This window comes from Microcebus murinus, chromosome 8 (genome assembly GCF_040939455.1).
Source record: "Microcebus murinus isolate Inina chromosome 8, M.murinus_Inina_mat1.0, whole genome shotgun sequence".
NCBI lineage: Eukaryota > Metazoa > Chordata > Mammalia > Primates > Cheirogaleidae > Microcebus > Microcebus murinus.
The window spans coordinates 100,147,637-100,170,365 of record NC_134111.1 but is presented as its reverse complement, the minus strand read 5'-3'; the positions used below and the strand labels follow the sequence as shown (position 1 = coordinate 100,170,365).

The 22,729-nt window shown below is 39.3% G+C and overlaps 1 protein-coding gene across 2 annotated transcripts in view; it reads right to left on the bottom strand.

The window, feature by feature from the left end:
• DIS3L2 (DIS3 like 3'-5' exoribonuclease 2) overlaps nt 1–22,729 on the bottom strand; it is a 328,686-nt gene that overhangs the window by 247,973 nt on the left and 57,984 nt on the right. For both annotated transcript variants that reach the window (XM_012791622.3, XM_012791623.2), the window contains exon 5: nt 19,269–19,370. In XM_012791622.3, the coding sequence (XP_012647076.2) occupies nt 19,269–19,370 (102 nt within the window). The remainder of the gene's footprint in view (nt 1–19,268; nt 19,371–22,729) is intronic.

Sequence of the window (22,729 nt, the reverse complement as noted above, 5' to 3'; positions counted from 1 at the left end):
ACTCAATGAGAAAATGAATGAGAAGCTGAAACAGCAACAGTAAGGAAAGAGAGCCATGCAAGAAAGTTAAGGTGGACAATGTGATCCCTATTAAATTTCCCCTGCTTCCAAAAATTATTACTTAGACCACGAATCTTCAGGATCCATTTCAAACCTGATCAAAAAGGATCTAAAACTATGGTAAATACATCTAGAATTCTTAATAAGCTGCAAGCTTAATGTTCACATACATTATTAACAAGAAAACTCCAAAAAACAAAACACAGAATCCAGTCAACTAATTCCCAAGAACTCATACAGATAGAGACTCCTTGACATTTTCTGATTTAAAATTGAAAGACTCAAGAACTACAAGCTTGAATTACTGAGATAGAGTCAAAATGGTAAGACATTGTCCAGCAGAGTTTGCATGCTCTTAGGAATAAGAACAAGGTATCTGAGTCTAAGGCTCACAGGGTTCCTTGTAGAGCAGGAGCAAGGTCCTTCATAAAGTCTAATTATGCTTCTAGAACAGGGGTTGGCAAACTACAGCTCACAGGGCAAATCCAACTGTTTTTATAAATAAAGTTGTATTGAAACATAGCTGTGGTTATTCATTTACATATTATCAGTGGCTGCTTTCATACTACATCAACAGAAGATAAGTAGTTACAGAACCACATGGCCCATAGAACCTAAAACATTTACTATCTGGCCCTTTACAGAAAAGGCTTGCTGACTCCTGCTTTAGAAGATTCCTATGCTCCCAAAAACCACTATAGGAAGATCTGCCTCCTCCTAGCCAAATGTTCTCAGTCCATTTGCTCCTAAAACCTGATCTTGCTTTCTCTGGAGGTTGTTCTGTTTCTACCCATAGTTTCAGGTGCTGTGTTGTCAATACACTCTTATATACATTCCCAATTTCTTCTAACATTACATCTAGCTCATTTTCAGTGCTCTTTTCTCAAATTCTAATTTTTAATCTGTGTTGGGATATTTCTAACTAAATTTTAAGTATATTTGGTATAGATCAGAAATTTTTCACAAAGATAGACTACTTGAGCGAAACTCTCCATCTCAAGCTCTGCCCCTAGGAAACCCAATTAAACACACCATATTTAAGGAAAGTTTCTCTCATATCAAAACAATAACAATCATCTGTCTGTCTCTTATTCTTAAATCACTACCCTTTCTCAGTTTCCTTCATGAACTCCTTCACTCACTGTGGTATGGTTTCTGCCTTTTCTACCCCATTGAAACTGCTCTGATCAGTGTCACAGATAACTCCTTATTAGTCAAATCTAACTTCTCAGGAAAACAACTCACTGGAGCAACATGGTACTTCCTCCTCCTCCTTCAAATGCCCCCTTGTCTTGGTTCCAGGCATAACATTCTCTCCTGGTGTTCCTCCTTTCTCTCTGGCTACCAATTCTCAGTGTCCTTTACCAGATCCTCTTCCTCTGCATACCCATTAAGTTTTGGTGTTCCTCAAGCTCCATCCTCAGGTGGTCTTATTTTATCTCTCTATAAAACACCAATTTATTCAAGTGCCACAGAGTTTACCCAAATCTCTACCTGTGGCCAAGATCTCACTCCTGAGCTCCAAATCCTAGTATCTAAAAGCCTTCTTGTTTTATATACCTATATGCCCCAAGGCATCTCAAACTCAACATGTCCAAACAAACTCATTAGCCTACCCTAACCTCTTTTCCTGTTCCCCTTCCAAGATTCTATCTTGGCAAAGTGAGCTACCATCCCCTAATTACCTGAGACTAAAATCTAAAAGTCATCATAGCTTCTTCCCTCTCCTTTACCTCCTACATCCAATCATCATGTTCTACTCTCTTAAACAGTCTTAAATGTATCCCCTCCGTGCATTCCCATTATAAAAAGGGTTTATGGCCATTGTGACTTTATCCTCTTTCACTGAGACTCTTAATACCTAATTTTCTTGTCAATTTCCCACTAATTTTCCTTCATTCCTTTAAACACTCCTCCCTACCACCAGAATATTTAACATGCAAATCTGACTATGTCACCCTCCTCAAAATTCTTCAATGACTCCCCAGTGCCTACATGATAACAGCTGAACTCCCTTACACAGGAAGACATTTCATAATATGATGCCCACCCCTATCTCTCCATCTACCAGCCTGGCCCCATCTCTTGCCACTTTATATCTCTATCTTGCATTTTAATCTCCAAACTACTCTAATATGTATAGCTTTCCAAATCTGCCATGTTTCCTCAAGCCTCTATGCCTTTGTATATAACATTCCTACCTTTGTACATAATATTGCCTAAATTCATAAGACACTTATGTATATGCCCTAAATCATTACTAGTTTCTATAAGACATAGGATAAATATACTGAAATATTTTTAATAAAAAATGAGAATTTGAACAATAGCAATATCAAAATATGACTATTAATGATAACTCTTTATGGTTTATAAATATTACCAAATAAATGCCAGTACATTTCCTTAAAACATAACTTCCCTGCCTTCCACTTATAAAAACTGTACCACTGCACCATTAGCTTAATTCAAAGCAAAAAATTTACTTTGTATCACACATTGTACTAAGCATGATCTTAAAGAGCACCTAGATCATTTCAGGTACTTCTGAATTCTATTTTCAATAGTGGAGATAAATTTGTAGTAAGAGATACAGAAGCTTTTGCTGAGACTAGTGGCATATAGTTTCAGATGGCTAGTCAGGAATGTAACATATAATGAACCTAATTAATCTAGTGTGATTGTCATTAGCACAGTTTAGCAGATATATCCTGCCATTCCTATTCGTAGACACATTACAGAATTGTACTTCTTGGCCCTTTTATGGTTGGGTAAGGCCTGGTGACTCAATCTGGCCAATGAGCTATCAGCAGAAGTGACTCTATCACTTCTGGACTGAGGCATTTTAAATGTGGTCCTCTCTGACTATTTCCTTCTGCCACAGAAAAAAAGAATACTTCTGATGGTATCTGTTACATCCTGCTGGGGCTCTGCAGTGAAGCTAATGCAAAGGAAAGCCCCTAGATAATCTTGATGGGCAATGAGCATGAGCAAGAAATAAACCATTCATTCCAGACTATAACCTTGCCTACCATACAATTGTTCATCAATATAGATGGCTCACAGAAACATACACTGAAACACCAATATTTTATGTCTGCTATAAGTGTTGTCAGTGGTACACTCAAGAGGTAGGAATAATAAATTTGAGTTATCATGTGATCTTGGCCAAACTATGACTCTCGGTCCTCATTTCTAAGAAGAATAGTAGTAATATGTGATATTTCTGAAGCACTTACAATGTGTTATCAATGCTGTAAGAACATTATCTGCATTATCTCATTCATTGCAATGACATCAAACCATTTCCAAGGAGTTAAGGAGGAATGAATTAGTTTTCTAGCAAATAATCCTTAAATATTAATTGGGAGTTTCCCAGCACAAATAAGCTACTCTACTCTTAAATGGTACATTCCTTATTTCAGACATTTCAATTTGAATTACAGAGATCTTAAGGCATGTTTAAAGCAGGCAAGAACCTGAAGTATTTGATCCCAGAGCTGGCAATAATGAAGAAGAAAAGAGGACTGTTAAAAATAGGCTTGTGTATATAACAATCTTAGGAAAATCTGATTATAGTAGTAGATATACCTTACCTACCATACTACTCTGGGTGGAGGCTCCAAAGACCTTGCGCTCCATCATTAAGTACCTTCCAAGTCTTTTTTAGGCTTGCCATGCAGGCCAAGAAACCAAACAGTTCTAAGAAATCCTAATTCCACTGGAATTGAGAACAATCCAAAATGATAGTGGTTATATAAGAGATTGGATTAAATATAATCTAGAATGATAGGTGCATATTTAAAGAATTGGAAGACAAAACTTTAAAACAATCACTCAAAGGAAAAGTTGTCAAAGGAAACAATTTAATGTACTAGACCAATTTCATGTGACCATAAGAAGTTTTGAAACAGCCATTGAAAATTAGGGATTAAATGTGCACTTTGATTTTTTTTGTTTGTTTAATTTAGAACAAGAGTAGTCACTCCTATCAGCACTTCCTTTATTCTTTCAAACTCAAGTTATTTCCTTCTTTCTGTGCGAATCTCTTCCAAAATACTCACCCATACTTCTATTATTTCCTTGCTAAAGTATTAATATCTCTGTATAAATAAAAGTTATCTTAGTAAGTGTACAATGGACATGTTAGAAAATATAGAATAACTGTCCCTGCTCTCCACACTTCTTAAGTTATGTACGAGTTTACTTAGCTGTAAGTTAAGTGAAATAACCCTGTCTTGAGAGAAATTTAGATTTGGCTAACAAAGTACTTGACTGATTTATTTCCATTTTATCCTCTCAGTACATGTAGGTGCTCAACAAATACATGTGGCATAAATGAATGGGTCCCCAGTATCATAGTTTTCAAGTAGATATCAATACATCAAGAAGATTCCAGCCTGTTTTACTATAGGTTTAAAATATAGTAAAAAGAAGATAGAAGTGAAGTCCCAATGAGTAAAAATTTCACTTGAAAGCCATCTCTTTAGCTAGTCAGGTTCTATTTCACATTGTTTTACCTAACTGAGTCTAATTGTAATATGCACCTGTCAGCCTCCTTTACTCTTATGATTTTCTCTGGGCCAATCACTATGGCTGCATCAACTAGTTCCCAGTCAAGCAAGGCAATATTGCAGGCAATATTTAAATAGCTTTGGCTCCTCCTACGGAAGGGCTTGGCTTTTAACCTGCCTCACAGGTCCAAGACACCAGAGCTAAATCCTGGGCTCCCAAGTCTCCTTTAGTACAACCAAAAAAAGCTCAGGGTTTGTTTTCTGCTTTGGGTCTTGCTCCTAGTATGGCTGTAGCCAATTCTCCTAGTGGGGGATCAAATCCTATCCTTGACTCCCAGCCTAGTGGCTGTCTCTACCATTCTGCTTATAATAGGAAGTCCCACATTCCTGGAATGAGAACTCTGCCCTAAAGCCCCAGAAGGACCTACTTTCTCCTACATGACAACTGCCTACTTGCCTTCTGAACACCAGTGCCACTGTGAATTTAGGATCTGCTGCGATTGAGCCAAGAAGGCATCTGAGTCTGTAACCCCTTTGACTTTGTGCCTTGACCAGCGAGCTATAGCTCTGATTCAACTTCTTAGTGTCTTATTCATTGTCTAGAGCAAATGTTCTGACTCATTCCTAACATCTGCCTCCATGATGCCCTGATAAGCTACCATACTTCCCTAGTCCTAAAATACAACCACTAGAATTCTGATTATTTTTTTCTAAAGTATTTATTTTCTGAGACTAACACTAGGCCTTTGGTCACTTCAATTGATAAGAGTCATCTTCTTTACCCATGATGGCAATATATGTTAAAGCATATATTGCTATTTTCTAAATTTATGCTAATATTTATGACACCTGTTAATATCCATCTACAGATCAACTAACTCGCTCCTTGATATCTCTGGAATAACAAATATTGATATGATCATGAAATCAGGAAATATAAGTTTGAATCCCAGCTCTGCCACTCCTTAGTTATATGTTCGTTAAATAAGATGTTTAAGTTACACCCTAGTTTTCTCATTCACAAAACTGGGATAGAGATAACAGCATACTAAAGAATGCTGTGGGGCACTAAATATAGTACCTGGTACACAATAAGCACCAAAAAGTTAGCAATCATTTTCAGTACCCACAGGGTTTATATATGTTTATTTGTGATGTACTCATATTAAGAGAAGGAAAATAGGATAAACTTATTATGGTTAACCAAAAGATGAAGGACAAGGATGGGTAACGGTTATGGGAGATGAACGGGATGAGAAAAAAGAGAGAAAAGGAAAAAGAAAGAAAATGGTAGATCAAATAAATGGCAAACAAAAAAGTTTATTAAGCAGAGAGTAGCATTCCATGAGCCTTTGCAAAGGGGGTCCACAGATTCCCTTTTGTTCTCTCTTGAGGGCAGGATCTTGAGAACAGCTTGGAGTCCCTGCTTTCCCAGTGTCTAGGAGAGTAAAGGGGCTATAGCACTCAGCCAATGCTGTGGCAGAAAGAGAAAGTCATGATCAATATGTTCCTTACTGAAACCTAAAATTTTCATAATCCTCTCTTGCCAAATCATTTTCAGCCCAAATTATTCTCACCCTGAAACAAAACAAACAAAACAAAACCTCTCTCCTCTATTTCCATTCTTCAAACCTTAGCTCACATGTAACCTCCAGAAACCTGCCCCATTTCTCTCAGATAGACTTTGGTGCTCCCCTAACAATCTGGTATTTCTGTTTCCATCCCGCAAACCATATCATAATTGTTTCCACCCCCTTCCCAACCAGCCTAAGAGCTCCTTAAGGGCAAAGCCTTGACCTACTGGAGTTTGTATCTACAGGATCTAGCACATGTGGATGGGTGGAAGATGAGAAGCCACTGGATACTCCACACTGCTCCAGAATCATCAGGATGTTTCCTAACCATGTGGGGACATAGTTTGTCCTTTGAAAACCTGAGGAAAAGAGCATTAAGCTAAAAGTTAAGAGATCTAGATTTTACCCCTGGTTCTCACAAAAACTCTCGAGTCCCCAGACCAGTCACTTATTCTCCTGGTACCTTAATTTCCCAATTGGCAAAGTGAAGAAACTACCATTTGCCCCTCAAGTATCCTTCATTAGATATCTGTAATAAAAAATAAAAATATATACCAAAAATGAGGAAAAATTCTGAAATTAAAATTGTTATATAAGAGCAAATTATTTTTTAGTATTGCCTCTCAGCTTGATACTTTTATAGCTATCTATTTTGCCAAAAATCATGCTGTGAAATAAATTGACTGTTTACTACTATAACTAAAAGAACTGTTGTTTTTTTCTAAAACCCCAAAGGCCCTGTAGTTTACATACCCAATGGGGGGGGGGGAGCACAACAAGCAGAAAGCAGCAAAGATGAACAATCCAATTAATTCACATTTGCTCACACCATTGAGTACAGATTCCTTTGATAACAATATGCTTTTGTATTAACAAACCTGTAAGACAATTGGCCAGTATTCTTTGAGATGTTTATATTCTACATGTCAGCGATTCTTGATGACAGTCTGGATATTCTCTTCTTCTAGTTTGATCCTGTCACCAACCACCGTCACAGGTGGGCTAAAGCCCACAGAACAGCCCCCCTTCAGAATGGGAAGCTGTGAAATATTCTACCTAATGAGGCCTAAAATACATACCTAATGGGGCTGATTTTAATATAAAAAGCAATTGTCAGGAAGCCACCCTAAAGACTCTCATGAGCTCCACAGAAACCGAATGAATAAGGAACCCAGGGCCATCCTCTACATTTCAAATCTTCTGAAAGCTAAAACAGGCCCATGCCCACACCAAGGCAGCTGGGAACCCCTCTGTAGTCATTTCCCCTATACCACCTCCATACCAGCAATTCAAAGGGTAGGGGTCTCCTTGGCAGTCCAGGTCTTTCTCTGTCTCCATGCCAATCTCTGCTCATTATAGAATGTTATCAACAAATAAAGGGCTCAGGATCTAATCTCTTAAGGGGACTCTGTGGCCCAGCCACAACTGTTAATGTTCGTATTTCTCACTACAGTATTATATCTTCCTGCCAACCAGATCTCACGAGCACCCAGGGGCCACAGCATTAAGTGTCAGGCTTCCAAGCTGCTTCTTTCTCTTTCCCTCCTGATTCACACAGTAGAGCCTTGTTACTCAGTGTGGTTCCCAAACCAGCAAGATCAACACTGCCTGGGAACTTGTTAGAAATGCACAATTTCAGGCACCACCTCAGATCTAATGGATGAGAATTTACATTTTAACAAAATTCCCAGGTGGATCATTCGCAGGTTCAAGACAAGCACAGTCTAGGATTGGCCCAGTTCTGATAAGGTATCCATCCTCATGCCCATCTTCTCAAAGACGGGAAACAACTGCTTTCAGGATTTCTCAGGTTTCAGGCAAATCTACCTCCTGAATACCAACTCCTCTCCAAACTCCTGAATGCTAAATGGCCTGTGGAGCCCCTCTATTTCCCTTTGTCCACCCAACTAGGAACCCCAGGTCTGCCCATTCCCACACAGGACAGTGATTGCTGTGCTTCCTGGTAAGGTACCTGGCCCACCTGCCAGGGTGGTGCCAGCTTCCTAAGCTAAAAGGACTCCAAAACTCCTCTGACCCGCACTAGCTTACAAGTCTTAGGCATTAGGTAAGGAAACCATCAGAGGCTTTTCTGTGACTAAGCTCTAAAATCATTTTTGAGTCCCCAGACAACATGCAAGATTAAGGGTCTGATACTATTTTCCTTTTGACTTGAAACATGCCACAGCCCACTCTAGCCCCTAGAGTACTTCTCTCCACAAGACTGGCCATTCAAGGCATGTAGACTGGCCCACCCCAGAGTATAAACACAGAGATCTTTTGTATTTTAAGAGGTTTGCTAGTGACTGGGAAATAACTTTTTATACTTTGAGGGAATCAGAAATAATATTTGGGGAGCATTACAGATTATGGCAGATAGGCTCTTTGATCAAGTTCCTGACTCTGGCCTCTGTGGACTTAGCTCCTATTCTTTTATTTAATTTCATTTATTTTATTTTATTATTTTATTTTATTTTAGCGTATTATGGGGGTACAAGTGTTAAGGTTACTTATATTGCCCATGTCCCCCTCCCCCCTTGAGTAAGAGCTTCAAGCATGTCCATCCCCCAAACGTTGCACTTCTTACTCGTTGTGGTTGTATATACCCGTCCCTTCCTCCCCCCTCCCACCCTCCCGACACCCAATAAATGTTACTCCTATATGTCCACTTAGGTGTTGATCCGTTAATACCAATTTGCTGGTAAGTACATATCGTGCTTGTTTTTCCATTCTTGAGAGACTTCACTTAGTAGAATGGGTTCCAACTGTATCCAGGAATATACAAGAGGTGCTTTATCACCATTGTTTCTTAAAGCTGAATAGTACTCCATTGGTATACATATACCACATTTTATTAATCCACTCATGAATTGATGGGCACTTGGGTTGTTTCCATAGCTTTGCAATTGTGAATTGTGCTGCTATAAACATTCAGGTGCAGGTGTCTTTTTCATAGAGTGACTTTTGATCTTTTGGGTAGATGCCCAGTAGTAGAATTGCTGGATCAAATGGTAGATCTACTTGTATCGCTTTGAGGTATCTCCATATTGCTTTCCACAGAGGTTGAACTGGTTTGTAGTCCCACCAGCAGTGTAGGAGTGTTCCTCTCTCTCTGCATCCATGCCAGCATTTGTTGTTTGGGGACTTTTTGATAAAGGCCATTCTCGCTGGAGTTAAGTGATATCTCATTGTGGTTTTGATTTGCATTTCCCTGATGATTAGAGATGTTGAACATTTTTTCATATGTTTTTTGGCCATTATTCTGTCTTCTTTTGAGAAGTTTCTATGCATGTCCTTTTCCCATTTTTTGATAATGTTGTTTTATTTTTTCTTGCTGATTTTCCTGAGTTCTAAATAGATTCTAGTTATCAGCCCCTTATCAGATGTGTAGCTTGCAAAAATTTTCTCCCATTCTGTGGGTTGTCAGTTTGCTCTCTTGACAGTGTCTTTGGCTGTAAAGAAGCTTTTTAATTACATTAGGTCCCATTTGTTTATTTTTGTTGCTGTTGTGATTGCCTCTGGGGTCTTCTTCATAAATTCTTTGCCTAGGCCAATGTCCTTGCAAGTTAGATATGTTTCTTAAAGGCAGCAGATACTTGGCTTGTGTTTCTTTATCCATTCGGCCAGCCTATGTCTCTTGAGTGGAGAGTTCAAGCCATTCACATTTATTGAGATAACTGATAGGTGGAGAAGATTTCTGTTCATTATGTTGGGTTGAACTTTGTTGCTTTGTTTTCTCTCTTGAGCCATTGTAGTATCTGGGCTTTGATCTTTAGCTTTGAGTAGATTTACATTCCTGTTTATTGTGCTGATCCATGGGTAACACTGTTTTGAGTACTTCTTGAAGGGCTGGACTTGTCTTGGTGAATTCCCTCAGTCTTTGCTTATCTGAGAATGTCTTGATTTCTCCTTCATATACAAAACTTAGTTTTGCAGGGAATAAGATTCTAGGCTGGGCATTGTTCTGTTTCAGAAGAGTGAGAATTAGGGCCCAGTCTCTCCTTGCTTGTAAAGTTTCAGTAGAGAAGTCTGGTGTTATTCAAATTGGTTTTCCCTTGTACATTACTTGCTTCTTTTGTCTTACAGGTCTTAGAAGGACCTCTTTAGTTGATATTTTGGTCAGTCTGATGACTGCATGTCGTGACGTCTTCCTGTTTGCATTGAATCTCCCAGGGGTCCTCTGAGCTTCTTAAACTTGTATATCGAGATTTTTAGCAAGGCCTGGGAAATTTTCCTCTATTATACCTTCAAATAGCTTGTCCAACCCTTGAGTGTCATCTTCTTCCCCTTCTGGTAATCCTATGACCCTCACATTAGGTTTCTTCACATAATCCCACATCTCCTATAGGCTTTGCTCTTTTCTCTTGTTTCTCTGCTCTATCTCTGTGACTGATTTATTTAATTGGAGGGTGTTATCTTCAATCTCTGAGATTCTTTCTTCTGTTTGATCTACCTTGTTCTTGAAGCTTTCCACTGAATTTTGTAGTTCCTTGAATTGATTCTTCATTTCCAGGAGTTCGGTTAAACTTTTCTTCATTGTATCGATTTCTTTAGTGAACTTTTGTTCTAGGTCCTGGAGGCTTTTTGTGGTTTCTTTGTGTTAGTTATTGAGTTGTTCTTACAGGTAGTTGAATTTTCTTATGATCCACATTCGGAATTCCTCTTCTGTCATTCTGGTTGCCCGATTTTGGTTGGTGTCTGTTTCTAAGGGGCTGGTGCTCCTCTTTGGGGGTGTGGTTTCCGTTTGGTTCTTCATATTTCTGGAGTTCCTTCGCTGATTTCTTCCCATGTCGATCAGTTGTTGCTTCTTTCCTTTAGGTTTTCGTTTGGGTATTCACACGCTTTGTTTAGTTTCTGAGCTGGTAGGTGGTGTCTGTAGGTGAGGTTCAACCACTCCCTGTATAATGAGTCAGTAGCTGCCGTGAAGAGGGTGTGCAGGGTGTCCTCCTTGTCAGTAGGCGGCGCTTGCTTGGAGGAACAGGCTATGCTGTTGTTTTTGTGACCTGTGACCAGCTCTTGTTCCTCTGGAGAGGCACTCTAGTGCCTCAGGTGGTCGATTGTACCCTGGGACTTCCAGGTGTGTCCTTTTCTCCCTCTCAGTGAGGGCTGGTCTAGTAGTGAGTCTGGGTGGAGCTGGGTTGGGTAAGCCTGCCCTCAGGCACCACCAATGCCATTAGAAGGATTCAAAGTTCTGTTTTCTGTTTCCAGGAAAAGCTGCCAAGGAGGGGCTGGGATGGCCCAGCTCAGTCAGAGAGTCTGCATGTGGGGGTGGGGCTGTCTGAGACCTGCAGTCTGGAGTGGGCCTCGCTTCTTTCCACCCTCCTCAACTCCACGGCTACTCCTGGGTCTCTGCCAGCAGGCCAGACCTCACGCCACGGGGCCTCTTCTGGCTATGATGCCGGCCAGGAGGTTCCCTGTGCAGGAACACCACCTGGGCTGGGCGCACGGCCTCCCTTTGGGAGGAGCGTTGCCCTTTAGGACGCTGATCTACCTCTAAAGGCACACACACCTCAGTAGGCTGTTCGCATATATCCCTTCTGTGTCCTGGGCAATGTGAGACCTGGGTGCACGGGATCTGTTCTGTAGGTCTGACCTCTGGGTCCCAGAGTTCAAACTATATGCCCACCAGAGAGAGGAATGCCGGTCCCAATTCACCCATGGGGAGCCCAAGCTGGGTCTATGTCTCCCAGTCTCAGGGTTTTCCCCGTTCTCCTGGGATCACTGGGCCAGCAGCTCCTGGGAGGGCTGGCGGGTGGGGAGCTCACCATCTGAGTTCCCCTCAGTCAGCTGTAGGGCCCCAAAAGGGAAGGTCCCATTCCCTGGAGGTGCCTCCAGCTGGTGGCTATATTGTCTCTTTGGGCAGCTGCAGGTAGGGTTGGCGGAGGGGAGAAGGAGGCAATATGGCACCTGCCACGCGGCTCGGGTCTGTGCACAGGGAAGTGCTCTGCAGAAGTTGGGAGCCTGGTGCTGCGTCTGCTATAGGCTTACCGCTCACTGGCGGTGGCCATCTCTGGGCTGGTGTCCGCAGGTCTTTCCACCCGCTGGGGCGCCCACCAGCAGTCCCAAATGCAGGGGAGGGGAAAGTTGACCGATCAACCTACCCTTCCTGCTGGTCTCCAGTCTGTTCCGGAGGTCTCTGCTTCCAGTTCTCCTCTGCAACCTCCTCCTGTGGAGTCTCCCATGGTCTTAGGTACCACTCCTTCCAACCCTCATCTAATGTAGGCTCATCTTCTTGCTTCTTTCTTCTAATTTCTGCTAGAATCTGTCTTTTCTGCAGAGACACGCTGTCTGGTGGTGTTTCTTGTCCGCCATCTTGATTCGGATCTCTCCAGCTCCTATTCTTATTCCTGAGGACAGATGTCACCAAACATCTTCCTCATTCTTGCATAAGGCTGAAGGCATACTGATTCTTTCCATAAAGAGAGATCAAAAAATGCTCTCTAGATTCAAGCAGGTCACATGGACTATGAAAGCCTGAGTTTGTTTGATGCCCATTTCACTGGACCTCAGCCTCCAACACCCTCAGATTGCATCAGCCTCTTCTCCAAGCCAAGCACAGCTGAAATCTGGCCATGATGGTTTGTGCCCCCATACAGCATGCACTCTCCTTATATGATGCCTACATTTTGGCTTCTTCTCTAGCTAGGTGTCTCTAGGTGATATCAACCACTAATGTGGCTTTAAACACCACATATGCTGATGACTTCCAAATTGACATCTCTAGGTTCAGTCTCTCCTTGGAACTCCAGATTCATTTGTGCAAACATCTTCTTTTGTTTTTCAGTATTTTTCACAACTTTATTAAGGTATAACTGACATATAATAAAGTACATATATTTAAAGTCTACAAATAGATGAGTCCTGACACACATACAATTATGAAACAATCCCATTAAGATAACAAGCATGTCCACCACTCTCAAAAGTTTCCTTGGGGACCCTTGGTAATCCATCTCTCCTATTCCCATCTCAGAGAGCCACTGTTCTGTCTTTTGTCACTATAAATTATTAATCGTGTGCATTTTCCAGAATTTCATATAAATGGAATCATACAGAGGGTATTCTTTTTGCCTGGTTTATTTCACCCACCATAATTATTTTGATATTCACCCATGTTGTTGACATAGTTCATTTTTTCTTTCTTTTTTTTTTTTTTTACTGCTAAACTGTAATCCATTTTATGGATATACCAAAATTGGTTTATCCATTCACATGCTCTCGAACATTTAGAATGTTTCCACTTTAGGGTTATTATAAATAAAGTTGCTATGAACATTCATGTACAAGTCTTTATGTAGACAAATGCTTTCATTTCACTAAGGTAAATATCTAAGAATGGAATGGCTGTATCACATGTTAGGTTATGCTTAACTTTTTTTTTTTTTTTTGAGACAGAGTCTTGCTTTGTTGCCCAGGCTAGAGTGAGTGCTGTGGCATCAGCCTAGTTCACAGCAACCTCAAACTCCTGGGCTCAAGCAACCCTGCTGCCTCAGCCTCCCGAGTAGCTGGGACTACAGGGATGCACCACTATGCCCGGCTAATTTTTTCTATATATATTAATTGGCCAATTAATTTATTTTTTTTATTTATAGTAGAGATGGGGTCTCGCTCTTGCTCAGGCTGGTTTTGAACTCCTGACCACGAGCAATCCGTCCGCCTCGGCCTCCCAGAGTTAGGCTTAACTTTTTAAGAAACTGCCAAACTGTTTCTCAAAGTGACTATACTATTTTATATTCCCACCAGCAGTGTGTGAGAGTTCCAATTGCTCCATATCCTTGTCAACCAGTGTTATGGTCATTTTTTTTTTTTTAACTGTAACTATTTTAGTGGATCTGTAGTAGTATCTTTGCCTTTTAATTTGTATTTCTTTAATGACTAATTTCACATGCTTAATCATCATCCATATATCTTCTTTAGTAAAGTATCTGTTCAAATGTTTAATTGAGTTGCTTATTATTGAGTTATAAGATTTCTTTTTTTTTTTTTTTTTGAGACAGAGTCTCACTCTGTTGCCCGGGCTAGAGTGCTATGGTGTCAGCCTAGCTCACAGCAACCTCAAACTCCTGGGCTCAAGCAATCCTTCTGCCTCAGCCTCCCGAGTAACTGGGACTACAGGCATGTGCCACCATGCCTGGCTATTTTTTTCTATATATTTTTAGTTTCCCAATTAATTTGTTTCTATTTTTAGTAGAGACGGGATCTCACTCTTGCTCAGGCTGGTTTCGAATTCCTGACCTTGCGTGATCCACCGGCCCCAGCCTCACAGAGTGCTAGGATTACAGGCATGAGTCACCACACCCAACCAAGATTTCTTTATATACTAGATAAAAGTTCTTGATCAGATAAATGTTTGCAAATATTTTCACCTAGTCTGTGCTTTGCCCTTTCATTTTTGTAACAGTGTCTATACTAAAGAGCAAAAGTATGATTTTGATAAAGTCAAACGTATTGATGTTTTTTCTTTTATGTTTACTTTTTTTTGTTATACTTGAGATATTTGTGAAATCTAAGGTCACTAACATTTTCCCCTATATTTTCCTCTATGAAGTTTATACTTTTTACATATTTAGATCTATAATTATTTCAAGTTATTTTCCATATGTAGTACAAGCTAAGAATCAATGTCCCTGTATTTTCACATGGCTACACAACTGTAACAGCACATTTGTTGAAAAGATACCCTCTTCCCATTGAATTACCTTGGCAACTTTGTAGAAAATCAATTATATGTACGGGTCCATTTCTAGATTCTCTATTCTGTTCCATTGATCTGTATGTCCATCTGTGTGTGTGTGTGTGTGTGTGTGTGTGTGTGTGTGTGTACGTCCATCTTAATGCTAATACCACGCTGTTTTGATTATGAGAAGTCTCGAAGTCAGGCAGTGTATGTCCTCCAATGTTGTTATCCTTTGTTGTGGCTATTTTAGGTCTTTACCACTTCCATATAAATCTTAAGATCAGCTTGTTAATTTCTATAAAGACTGTCAGAATTTTGCTTGGGATTGCACTGAATCTACAGAGCAATATGAATAGAACTGGAATTTTAACAATATTTAGTCTTTTGATTCATGAACATATGTCTCACCATTTATTAAGTTGTTATTTAATTTCTCTCAGTAACAGTTTATAGTTTTAGTGTACATGTCTTACACACTTTTTGTCAAGTTTATCCCTAAGTAGTTTATATATTTTTGATCTTATTATAAATGGTACTTCAGGAATATTTTAAATTTCCAATTTGTCATTTCTAGTATGTATATAGTACATGTGGCCTTCTGGATCCTTGAGTGCAGCTTTTGACTAAATCCAAATTTTACAGAATAAATGTTCTGTGAAGTTTGGATTCGGTCGAGGGAATGGAGTTGAGGATCTGGAGGGCCATGTGTGGCCTTGAGGCTGCAGGCTCCCCACGCTGATAGAAGAACAATTGATTTTTATATTAATATATCAGCCTCTGTCCTGCAACTCCTTTATTAGTTATAGCAGCTTGTTTTTGTAGATTTCTTAGGAGTTTGAATGTAGAAAATCATATACTCTGGGAATAAAGAGTTTTACTTCCTTCTTTCCAATCTGGATGCTTTTTTTTCTATTGCCTTTTATACTGGCTAGAATCTCCAATACAATGTTGAATAAAAGGGATGAGAAGGAACATCCTTACTTCATTTCCAATATTACAGGAAAAGCATTCAGTCTTTCACCATTAAGAATGATGTGGTTATCAGTATCTCCTAGATGTTTCTTGTCAGAACTGACCTTCTATTCCTAGTTTGCTGTGAGTTTTTTTATCACAAGTGGTTGTAGAATTTTGTCACATGCATATTCTGCATCTATTGAAATGAGGGTGTCTGATTGAAATATGGCATTAAGTTTAGTTTGTTAAATGGTGACTTACACTGATTTCTTTCCAAATATTAAAACTAACCTTGCATTCCTGGAACAAACCCCACTTGCTCATGTTGTATTATCCTTTTTATATGTTGCTGGATTCTATTTGCTAATATTTTGTTGAAGATTTTTTCATCTGTTTGTGACGACTCTTGGTCTGTGGCTTTCTTTTCTTATAATGTCATTCCCTCATTTTGGTATTACAGCAATGCTGGCCTTACAGAATGAGTTGGAAAAGGTTTCTTCCTCTTGCATTTTCCAAAAGCATTTGTATAAAACCAGGATTATTTCTTCATTAAATGTTTAGTGGAATTCACCAGCCAGTGAAACCATCTGAGCCTCTATATTTTCTCTGTATCTCTATTAACATGTCTAAAAAGAAATTAAAACTCAGCACGGCCAAGCAGAACTAATAATTTTTACACCAAAACATGCTCTTCCCCACTGTTCTCCACTTTAATTAATGAGATCATACCCATTTTGGTAAACCAAAATCTTTGGTTTCTCCTTGATTTCCCTCTTTCACTCATCCTGTTCTTAAAATCCATCTTCAATTCCTATCAGCTCTGCTTTCAAAATATGTCCCAACTTCTCTCCATCTTTACTGTCATGACCCAGTCTAAGCACCCTAATAGAGGCTGGCCATCCCAATGTACAACTGTCCCCACCACAGGCAGTTCTCTGAATAGCAGCTAGAGTGATTTTTGGCTAAATACAATCATATCACTCCCTGGCTTAAGACCTTTATCTGTCTGGCCTTTAACTTCTACCTTTAGATATTAACTGTAAAACAGAAAAACAAGCTGTTTCTAAGAAGCCTGAATGTATTGACTGTGGAAATGCTACCTATTTCTATAAATTCTTACCTGCTTAACTAGCTCCAGTGACCTAGGATTTTATAAAACTAGACCTCTATAGAAAAACACATCTTTGTTGCATTGAATCTTAAAGGAGGTACAGATTTTGCCCAACAAGCAAAGGGACCAAGGCAGAAGCAAGAACAACCAAGCCCCAAACTTGTCCTCTTAGACCTCAGCAACAACAAACACCTTCACCCCCAACCTGCCCTCAAGCTTTGGTCAACAACCTATCCCATCTTCTTGGGCTTGTTGCCCAAAGCAAGAAAACTTCTGACAATATCAGGAAATGCTGGGCTTGCTCATCTTTTCAACAAAGAGGTAAGGAACAAGGAAAATAATGCAACACATTTATTTATTCATATATTTGTTTATTTTAGCCATCTCCAGCCTGGGGCTAAGGATAGAAAGGAGTTCAGGCAACTTGGCTTTGCTCTTTTAAGCAACCTTGTCCACTTCTGCAGAGCTCAACTGGTGTGCTACTGTACACTCTTCATGCCTACTCTTCAGTCAACACCTCATACCTACTCTGCTCTGTTCTAGACCCACCCAACTTGCTAACCACTCTCTTCCCAGGGAGGAGGATCTGGACTAGGAAAATTCACTCATAAAAAAAAAAACACAACCCTGCACTTAGCTTCACAGTACTAATTAAAATTATACTTAAATTTATATATGATTAGTATCTGTCTCTTTCTACCTGTACTCCCCAATAGACTGTAAATTCCATAAGAGCAAGAACTATGTCAATCCTGATCATTACAAAATTCCCTACACCCTATCAGTACCTGGCACATAACTATAATTCAATTACTCTAGCCCTATCACATAAAAAAAATTTTTTTTAATTTGTGCCTGAACAAAGCTCTGAGATAAGGTGGTACTCCTCATATCACATATTTTCTGGAAAAGCTAATGATAAGAACTAACATTTCTTGAGCTCCTGCCAGTCTAAGACTTTTAGACACTATTCTAAGATTTTTACATGTATTTTCGTTTAATCCTCATGACAAATCTATGAATTAGGTACTATACATTTTACAGATGAGGCATTTGAGGCAAAGAAGTTGTATAATTTGCCCAAAGCTATGTAGATGAAGGGCAGAGATGAGATTCAAAGCCAAACAACCTAACCTAAAGGCCATGCTACATTTTGATGCCTCTCATTGAAGAAGACACCACATTCTAGAGTACCAATGAATTGAACCAAATAAAACAAATGTTATGAAGACAAATTCAGACTTAGGTATACCGTGTTTCCCAAAAAATAAGACAGGGTCTTATATTTATTTTTCCTCAAGAAGACACCCTAGGGCTTATTTTCAGGGGATGTGTTATTTTTTTTAAGTACAGAACAACAACCTACATTTATTCAAATATAGTTAAGTCGTCGTCTTCTGGAACATCATCATAACTCTACATACCCCGAATTCCATCCTGAATTTCTTGTGACTCTATTTGCTTTAGAACCATTGGCCCCAATCTCTCATGTTGAGCAATAGAGCTCTCATGGGGCAGATGAGAAGGGCTGCTCGTCTTCTTTACTACTTCATGACGAAATGCATGGGTTGTGCAGATACGCTGCATAGCCACGCCCATCACTAGGTCTTATATTCGGGGTAGGGCTTATATTGCACAAATGCTTAGAAATCCTGCTAGGGCTTATTTTATGGGTAGGTCTTATTTTCGGGGAAACACGGAACAAGTCACCAATTCTACGTGACAATTCAAAGAAACTGTTACCACAAATTGACCCTTACTGTTAACTAAAACACCATCTGACCCTTACTGTTAATTAAAAAACAGTCAAAAGTAAAACTAATTTCCCTTTTCAATTGACAGACATAGATGGAGACCAAAACCCCAGATATTTTCCTATTAAAAAATTTTTTTCTGCCCCTAAATCCCTGATTTATAAAAATGTAGATAATTTTTATTTTCCAAGGGACACTCGATCACCAAACTAGGTCCAACAGAACTCCATATGTATTGCTTGCGTTTTCCAGTAGAGGCAGAAGAAATGTGTGAGGACTACCACTGTGCCCATGGCTTCATCGTTTCAGTTCTCCCACAACAGAATGTGGAAAAATAATATATGTGTCAAGTTTGAATGGGCCCTTGGTATTCTATCCAAAAGAATACTAGAAACCAAAGCAAAGCATGTGACAGGACAGATCACTTGAGAAGGGAGCAAGGAAAATAACTCAAATTATTAGATGTCTGCCCAGCAGATGTTTCCAAGCCCCAAGCATGCAACACTCAACTTAACTGCAGAGCCTGAGGGGTCTGTGACTCCTCCAGGTTATGATGCCTCATTGGTACACCATGGAACATAAAAGGCCCTAAGAAATCTATAGTTAAAAAAAGAAAATTTAACTTACCTTCCACTGCTCCTCGGGAAGTAGTTTCACGACCACCAGATCCCCATTTAAGGCTCTATTACGAGCAACAACCCCATCAATAAAAATGTCTCGATCACCATCCTAGGTTGGAGAGAGAAATAAAATGATAGTTAGTTTACCAAGGCCTGGAACCAAATATTACTACCTTGGCTTGAAAATTTTAGACTCTACAATATGTGCACTGACTTAACAGGAACTCTAGTACATAGCCACAAACACACCTAAAGGGAATTCAATTTCTTTAGAACTAACAGAAATGATAATGAACAATTAAGAGGTTAGCAGAATCCAAAAATATCACCAAATAAGCAAATGATCTACTACAGACAGATCAAAACAAACAAATAAAAATACATAAAGCAAAAAACTGAGATTGCATTCTTTCATAACTAAAATGAGAAAGGAGTAAGTTATTCTTAGGTTATCCTTTTTTGTTTTAAGTAAAATAAAGCATGCTGAAACTATTTTACACTGAAAGAATTTTTTTTTAAGTATCAAGGAAAAGCAAAAAATAGAAGGTATGCAAGAGAACAGAAGAAAAACAACATATAATCCCCTACCCCAGCCCCCCAAGGAAAACCAACTGAGACAGGAGCAGGCTCTAGGATTTGGGTTCTCCTGAAGGAAGCCAGCAAAATCATATCACGCCCCCAACCCCCGTCCGAAAGTTGCAGAGAGAAAAAACTGTGCTTGTTTTTATGGAAACCTAAGAAGAAGGCAAAGAAGAGACGTGACATGAGATTCATAAAGCAATCTTACACTCCCCCTTTCCTACTGACTTAGAAGCACTGTAAATTCCAGACCATGAACACAAAGTGCAGACACTTTCATCCTCAATCACACACTTTAAGCAGTGTGGCTCCCCAGTGAGCTCCCCAAGTGTTGATGTCTCAACTTCAATGGGTGCCAGAGTCTTCTTGGTAAGCCAAATTACTTTGCAAAATACTTAAATGAAAAGATAGCTGAGGGGCTGGGTGTGGTAGCTCACATCTGTAATCCTAGCACTTTGGGAGGCTGAGGCAGGAGAATCACTTGAGACCAAGAGTTTAAGACCACCCTGAACAACATAGCAAGATCCTATCTCTACAAAAAATAAAATACAAAAATTAGCCGGGCATGGTGGTGCATGCCTGTAGTCCCAGCTACTCAGGAGGCTGAGGCAGGAGGATCACTTGAGCCAAGGAGTTTAAGGTTGCAGTGAGCTATGATAACGCCACTGCACCCTAGCCTGGGCAAAAGAGCAAGACCTTGTTTTAAAAAAAAAAAAAAAAGAAAAAACCTAAGGAAAAGCAGGCCTTCAGTAGTCAGGTTCCATGAGAAAATGGAATATTTTCAAAATGTCTCATCAACAAACATGTACTCTTATCCTTCTATTCATCTAAAAGTTTACATTATGTGCTCCTTTTCAGAGAATGAAAGAGAAATAAAAATATTAATTTTTCTTACAGAAGTTGATGATAAAAGGGTCTGGAAAGTTACCACTCAAATTTTTCTAATAGAGATACTCAGTATAGATCAGATTTAACACTCAATAGACTGAACGTGATTACTATGAAATTTTAGTTAAAGTTAGAATTACCATTCCAAAATCACCAAACCAAAAAAGGGGGAGGGGATTTTAGTTGCTCAGCATTTTTTATAGTTTCCAAATACAAACCATTAGAGATCTTTTAGAACAGTTTTCTGTCCAATGTCCAATCTTGCTCTGGGTTGACAGCTGTAGCCTGCACATTCTGCCAAACCTAACCCCACCCTAGTCCCTGAGGAACAGCTACTGTGTTAGCCACAAAAAATGACTGCAGCTGACCTCAGGAAGAGCTTTTCAGAGAAATGAGGAGGAGATAGCTAGTAAATAGAGCTTGAACAACTGAAATATGTTACATCATCATCAATCGCTGTCTTCTGCAATTTATAAGGCAATATGATCCTCGGACCTCTCTGGAACGAAAAGAGGGCTGTTTGGAGGTCACCCTAACCCAGTCTCACGTGTCAAAACATATGCAATGAAAGAAATGTCTCTGTTATAAGCAGCTACAATCACCCATTGGCAGCTCATGATTTCAGATGATAGGATGATGGTATTGTCACCTTCCTATCCCAAGAAACTAAGGATAGCAGGGCTGAGTGGAACTTCAGACAACACACGAATCTACAGCTATTGCATCACTACTCAGCAATTCCTTGATTCATTTAGAAACCTGTGTCTATTGCTGAATCTCCTATTTTAAAGATACTAAACTTGAGAACTGCTCAATATTAAAAGTTTGAGTAATCTCTCTTAACTATTAATATTTTTTAAGGCCAAAGAATTCAGCTCTTTATTTGGATGTCAGAAGTCTTGTTCTACCCATCAGAAAGAATACAAAAAGCAGATAATGAACACACCTAAAGGAAGAATAAAGGGATCTAGAGGTAATCTATGTATTTAGGGGACTGGAAGAAGGAGGACAACGCAAGTATGCCATGATGGTCAGAGCATCCTTCATTGATGGAATAGCTCCCTTTGGACCAGAAATAAATTCCACAGCTGTACAAAGGGTGCCTCCCATGACACATAAAAAAGTTACAGAGCTTCTTGGACCAACATAATTCAGAACAGAAATTGTGCTTTTTTATAAAAAGCCAGGTTTTCCCATCTGATCCATTTCTCCTCTTTACCCTGTCCCCAAAATAGGATAAAAAGGTATCTCAATAATACCATTTTATCTTGGTTTGCTTGAAAGTCACATGGTTCCATTCCAACTCTGTATTCTGGTTTTGTTGAGAATCCCAGGAGACTAGCAGATCCACATAATCCCATGTATTTTAGATTTGTCATAAAACGAAAATTTCTATCAATAGAAATTATAATGAAGCTAAGTCAAGTTCCTCCAAAACAAAGTATTATTTCAAACCTGATGATCAATTCATTGTTCTTAGCCTTAGATATTTTGGCATGGCAAAATGACATTGTATAAATTTACAACCATAATATTTTTAGAATAAGTGTAAATTTAAATAATTTAATCAAATCTCTATTTTTGTCTCTCCAAAAACTTAGAATTTTGAAGTTGTGAATAAATCTAGACAATATCTAATCCATCCTCTCATTTTACAAATAAGGAAACCTTTCTATTTCCTATTGTCAGACCAGAAGCCACATCTTTTATCAATTCCTGTCTATCTTCACAGCTTAAACAGGTAACATGCAGGCCCTGGTTCTGACATCCTACTTCTTCATCTAACTGTAGGCATTTTTCTAGTTCATATAAGTTCATATTTTACATGGACATGAACTACGTACACTCAGAAATCTAGACCACTGGTGCTTGTGGGGTTTATTTGCATGTAATTTATTTATTGCCTCTACTATCACCCTCTTAGATTGCTTCCCATAACGATTCTGAAAACTGAAATGGACCTAAAAATCTGCAAAACAAGAATATAGGACTATTTTAGTG